The sequence below is a fragment of the Oncorhynchus gorbuscha genome, linkage group LG01, assembly GCF_021184085.1.
Source record: "Oncorhynchus gorbuscha isolate QuinsamMale2020 ecotype Even-year linkage group LG01, OgorEven_v1.0, whole genome shotgun sequence".
Classification (NCBI taxonomy): domain Eukaryota; kingdom Metazoa; phylum Chordata; class Actinopteri; order Salmoniformes; family Salmonidae; genus Oncorhynchus; species Oncorhynchus gorbuscha.
In genome coordinates this window covers 39,697,677-39,702,780 of record NC_060173.1, presented here as the reverse complement: position 1 = coordinate 39,702,780, position 5,104 = coordinate 39,697,677, and the positions used below count along the sequence as shown (strand labels likewise).

General features: G+C 45.7%; 1 protein-coding gene across 1 annotated transcript in view; it reads left to right on the top strand.

The window, feature by feature from the left end:
- znf423 (zinc finger protein 423) overlaps window positions 1-4,686 on the top strand; it is a 161,032-nt gene extending 156,346 nt beyond the window's left edge. The window contains 1 exon segment of the mRNA XM_046352421.1: window positions 3,910-4,686. Coding sequence (XP_046208377.1) covers window positions 3,910-3,939 — 30 coding nt within the window. The 3' untranslated portion in view covers window positions 3,940-4,686.
- The last annotated feature ends 418 nt before the right edge of the window (window positions 4,687-5,104 follow it).

Sequence of the window (5,104 nt, the reverse complement as noted above, 5' to 3'; positions counted from 1 at the left end):
TATGTAACGTCAGCAGGCTCCAGTAGCTGTATGTAACGTCAGCAGGCTCCAGTAGCTTTATGTAACGTCAGCAGGCTCCAGTAGCTGTATGTAACGTCAGCAGGCTCCAGTAGCTTTATGTAACGTCAGCAGGCTCCAGTAGCTGTATGCTCAGCAGGCTCCAGTAGCTGTAAACGTCAGCAGGCTCCAGTAGCTGTATGCTCAGCAGGCTCCAGTAGCTTCTTCAGCAGGCTCCAGTAGCTTTATGTAACGTCAGCAGGCTCCAGTAGCTGTATGTAACGTCAGCAGGCTCCAGTAGCTTTATGTAACGTCAGCAGGCTCCAGTAGCTTTATGTAAAGTCAGCAGGCTCCAGTAGCTTTATGTAACGTCAGCAGGCTCCAGTAGCTGTATGTAACGTCAGCAGGCTCCAGTAGCTTTATTTAACGTCAGCAGGCTCCAGTAGCTGTATGTAACGTCAGCAGGCTCCAGTAGCTTTATGTAACGTCAGCAGGCTCCAGTAGCTTTATGTAACGTCAGCAGGCTCTAGTAGCTTTATGTAAAGTCAGCAGGCTCCAGTAGCTTTATGTAACGTCAGCAGGCTCCAGTAGCTTTATTTAACGTCAGCAGGCTCCAGTAGCTGTATGTAACGTCAGCAGGCTCCAGTAGCTTTATGTAACGTCAGCAGGCTCCAGTAGCTTTATGTAAGTAACGTCAGCAGGCTCCAGTAGCTTTATGTAACGTCAGCAGGCTCCAGTAGCTTTATGTAAAGTCAGCAGGCTCCAGTAGCTTTATGTAAAGTCAGCAGGCTACAGTAGCTTATGCTTCGGAGGGGAAAGGGCAGGTTGCCTGCACACACACTGCCGAAGATTTTCAGCTGGCGGAGTGAGGGCTTTGCATAGGCACCTTGTTGCATTTTTTGTGAGACTGAAAAAAATACTTTACTTTCATTCCCAGTTCTGATTCTGTTACTTGAAAAATGTTATTTTCCGGTTTTCGGTTCTGTTCCCTGAACCGGTTCCAACCCCTAGTGTACAGAACAGTGGATTCCTGTGTTTGCTAAAGGACACCTAGTGAACTGACATGTTTGAGTCTCCCCATTCCTCCCTGCTCCCCAGGGGGCGCCACAAAACCAGGAGCCGGGAGGGGCCAGGGGGCCCTGCGGCGGCGCATCAGGCGCCTTATTGAAAGTGACATGATGGCAGCCCTGTCCAGGTTCTCACGCGTTGTTAACATGGTTAGAAAAAGCACCGTGTTGGAAACATAGATTTGATTTTCCTTTATCTTTATCTCCTGCCTCCCCTCCCTTCCCGTGTGTGTGCAGCAGTCTCTGCATTAGTAATGCGACTGGGCCATATTTCCCATGAGCCCACAGCTCGGCAGGATTTAGCCTCTCTTTTATAACCAGTTTAGGAAAACAATGACAGCGTTGATATTGACTGAGCAGTGAGGGGCTGTTCTGTCCACTGCATAGACTCCCCCTGCAGAGGGGCGCTGTTCCATCCATCACACAGTGTCCCCCTGCTACACGGTGACATGAGAGCAGGCTCTCTCCATTTAGTGTGATGGTACAATACAAAGAGATAACACTGTCGGTGATGTCTTGCCTTTGTTAGTACAGTGGCTAGGTTATCTTGTACACTAATGTCTTTGTCTTGGCTGTGGTCAGATGTTTGTAATGTGGAGTTGGCTAGAGATATGATGCAGTCCAAGACAGGGAGGAGGGGGTTGTTTCAGGATCAATTACTGTCTTGATTGGTTCTTAAGGTTGTAGGGGTTTAAGTGATAGATTGCCAGGTACTGTATTGGGGTGATCCTCTGTGAGATGATGGGGTGTATTTTTGGTCTCCATCTCCACTTGTTTAAAGAGCAGAGCCCTTGATCTCCTCATCCTAGAGAATATATCAATTACAGCTGCAAAGGACTGATGTCACACTGAGAGTCATTATCAGATTCAGAGACGCACGCCATTCGCCCCATCGATTGCCTGCGGCGTGATCAATACTCCTGCCCCGGACGCCGCTTTCAAATGAAGAGCGCTAACTAAGACCAGCATCACAGTGTGTACGTTAACACTGATTGACAAATTAAACAAGTGCTACTTGTTGTGTGTGAGTGCATGTTTGTGTGTGTCTGTGAAACGGTGTGTCCATCCTATGGAATGTGCAGCAGTGTAGGTGAGGGTGTTTGTGTGGCTTCTTTCTCCTCTGCTCTCCCTAGCTGTGCTGTTTCCATCAGGCCACTGCGGTGCTTGTGTAACCCGGGACCCAAGGGAGTAGCCGCTGCCTCTCAATCCCATCTTTCTGCAAATCAATACATACCAGCAAAACCCTAGAAACCTTGGGGGAAACATGCACTCACACTCACTCTCTCTCTCTCTCTCTCCCTCTCCCTCTCCCTCTCCCTCTCCCTCTCCCTCTCCCTCTCCCTCACACTCACACACACACATAAACACATTCCCTTACTAAGATAAGACAAGACCGCATCACAAAAAGCAAGCACAGATACAACTGACATGTGCATTTACGTGATGATGATGACATCCAGATCTAGTATTCTGTTTTGTCTAAAATGTTCCTCCTCCCCTCTGGCTGGAGCTCTCCAGTCTGTTGTGGTCTGACTAACAGGAGAAGCAGGCAGAGGAAGAGCCAATCCTGACCTCTGCTGGAGGGGGGCAGAACTGCAGGCGGTGTGGCTCAGAGAGAGAAGTGGTTTGCTCTCATAATGGGGTCAGTGGCTCCCAGTGAGATACGGCTCCTCACTGGAGAGCCTCCCTTGTGCGTGTTCTTGCTCACATACGTGGGGGAGGGGCACAGGAAAAGAGGGAGGGATAGAGCAAGAGAGACTAAAAGAGAAAAAGAAAGACTGGCTCTGAACGGCTGCAATCAGACAGTTGAAGGCTTTAAGACCTGGACTGGGCGCTTGGCCTCCTCTGCTGAACTGCAGTCTCTGCCAACAGTCGTGTGCAAAATATGTGCACCAAGATAAGGCCCAAAGAATAAGAATAAGCATTTATCAACGGAAAACCATGTTTAATCCTACAGATTTTCCACCCTTTTCTTTTTTCATAGTGGTGCACAAAAACATGGGCCTATCTTTCTGTGAGAGATTAATCTTGGAAAGCAGCTTTTAGCAAGAAGAGGGGGATGATTGCTGAGCTTTCCCTGGGAATTGGGTTTATGGTCCAGGGGAGAGCGCAGAGGAACCAGCCAGCCTACCAGAAATCTCCCTAACACACATGCCTCTGGGAGCCCCATATCTGCTGTGATTGAAAATGTAACTCTTCACATCATATCTGGTTTGGTTTGTGAAGTTATATCCTCTGGTTGAGGTGTGCATAGAATCTAAGCTCCTGCAGTTGTTTCTGGGGGTGTTGTGAATTTAGTTTTGATAAAGGTGTTTTGTGCGTTTTTGTTATGAATTTATGTGTTGCGCTCGAGAGCCGTTGGAATGTGGGTCTCATAAGGTATTGAGATGGTGTTTTCAAATATTTATAAGAATATCAGAAGGGATGCATGCCTCATAAATCTGAATAAACAAATAATTGTTTCATGTTGCCATGGATTAATATAATATGACTGTTTTGTTTATCTGCAGCTCTATGTAAGATGAATAGAAATGGTGTGTGTGTGTGTGTGTGTGTGTGTGTGTGTGTGTGTGTGTGTGTGTGTGTGTGTGTGTGTGTGTGTGTGTGTGTGTGTGTGTGTGTGTGTGTGTGTGTGTGTGTGTGTGTGTGTGTGTGTGTGTGTGTGGAGCAGGTAGTTCATGTTACAGGAGGCTGGGGCAATCCGATGGACAGACAGACATGACAGTTGCGTATAAAGATAGGGATAGCGTGAGGGGGTAGGTGGCTGTGGGGGCTCGGAGGTGTGGGCACGTAGCTTATTATTTCTCTCCTCATGTGTTCTCTCCTCTCCTCTCTTCCCTTCCAGAACCACACACTGAGTCAGCACGCGCAGTGAGACTGGGCCCGGCAGGACTCCCGGCTCAGCCCAGAACCCCGACCCAGGCCCGGTGGGGGAGGACCATTTCAACATCACAGCCAATCAAAGTGTCATTTGCTACTCACATGTAAAACTCTAAGGATTCCGCCACCAGGCGCAGCTATTACGAGCAGTGGGGAATGAATATTAATGGGATATGCTATTAAAAAAGAAAAGGAGAGAAAAAAGGATATGAAGGAGAGAAAAGGTATTGTACGTGCAGTATTTTTTATCGTCCCTGCTTCCCGGTTGTGAGGTTTTTTTTAACAAAAGAAAAAAACGGGAGAGAAAAATAAACGCCTCTGTCTGATTTTAGTCTCTAGAAATGCTTCCCTTGGCCTCTGTTGCTTCTTGTATCAAACTTCAGAGGTGCCAAATCTTTTCTCCTTTTTTCTTTGCATACGTTTTCTTCTTTTTCGTTTTTGTACCTTGCAGTAACTAGGTACTTGTGCTGTGTTGTGATTGTTTGCTAGTCGTAATATTTCTGCGTTTTCCTCCTTTTTATTATTATTGTTACATATTTTCTTTTTTGTAATTACAAAATAAAAAGACAAACAAAATAAAGTTGAGAAAAACAACGGTTTGATTGGATTTTCCAATCTATGGACCTAAAGGTTATTGTAAAAATGATCAATTTCAGTGAAACTGGATGACGTCTGCTTTTTAAATGTGAATTAACCAGAATGCAACTAGTACAGTCAAAAATTACAAATAAATCAATCACAAATAAAGGGAATGCGTGTGTATGTGTGTCTTGTTTTTCTAATGAAAGTCAGCGAGGTACCCTGCAGAGAACAACATACCTTCACTACAGAATGCGCTCACTGTAAACCTAATGATTTCATCTTTTACAGTCCATCCACAGCCATTCCAGCTACCTAGCACTCATCATCATCATCAGTGACTCATCAGGGGTAGACATGTTCCTATCTGAAAACTGATCATAACACATGTATGAAATGTAATATAATATGCGGAGCTATGTCTTCCGTTTTCTCAGAACATGGGGTCTTTACATTCAGGGAAAGGATCTGTTGGGGGAAAATATCATTAACTAATTGTGGATCATGATTATGATTTTCCCCCCATTGCTTTTATTATTTAGATCTAATAAAACGTATATAACTGCAATGATCGCTATACT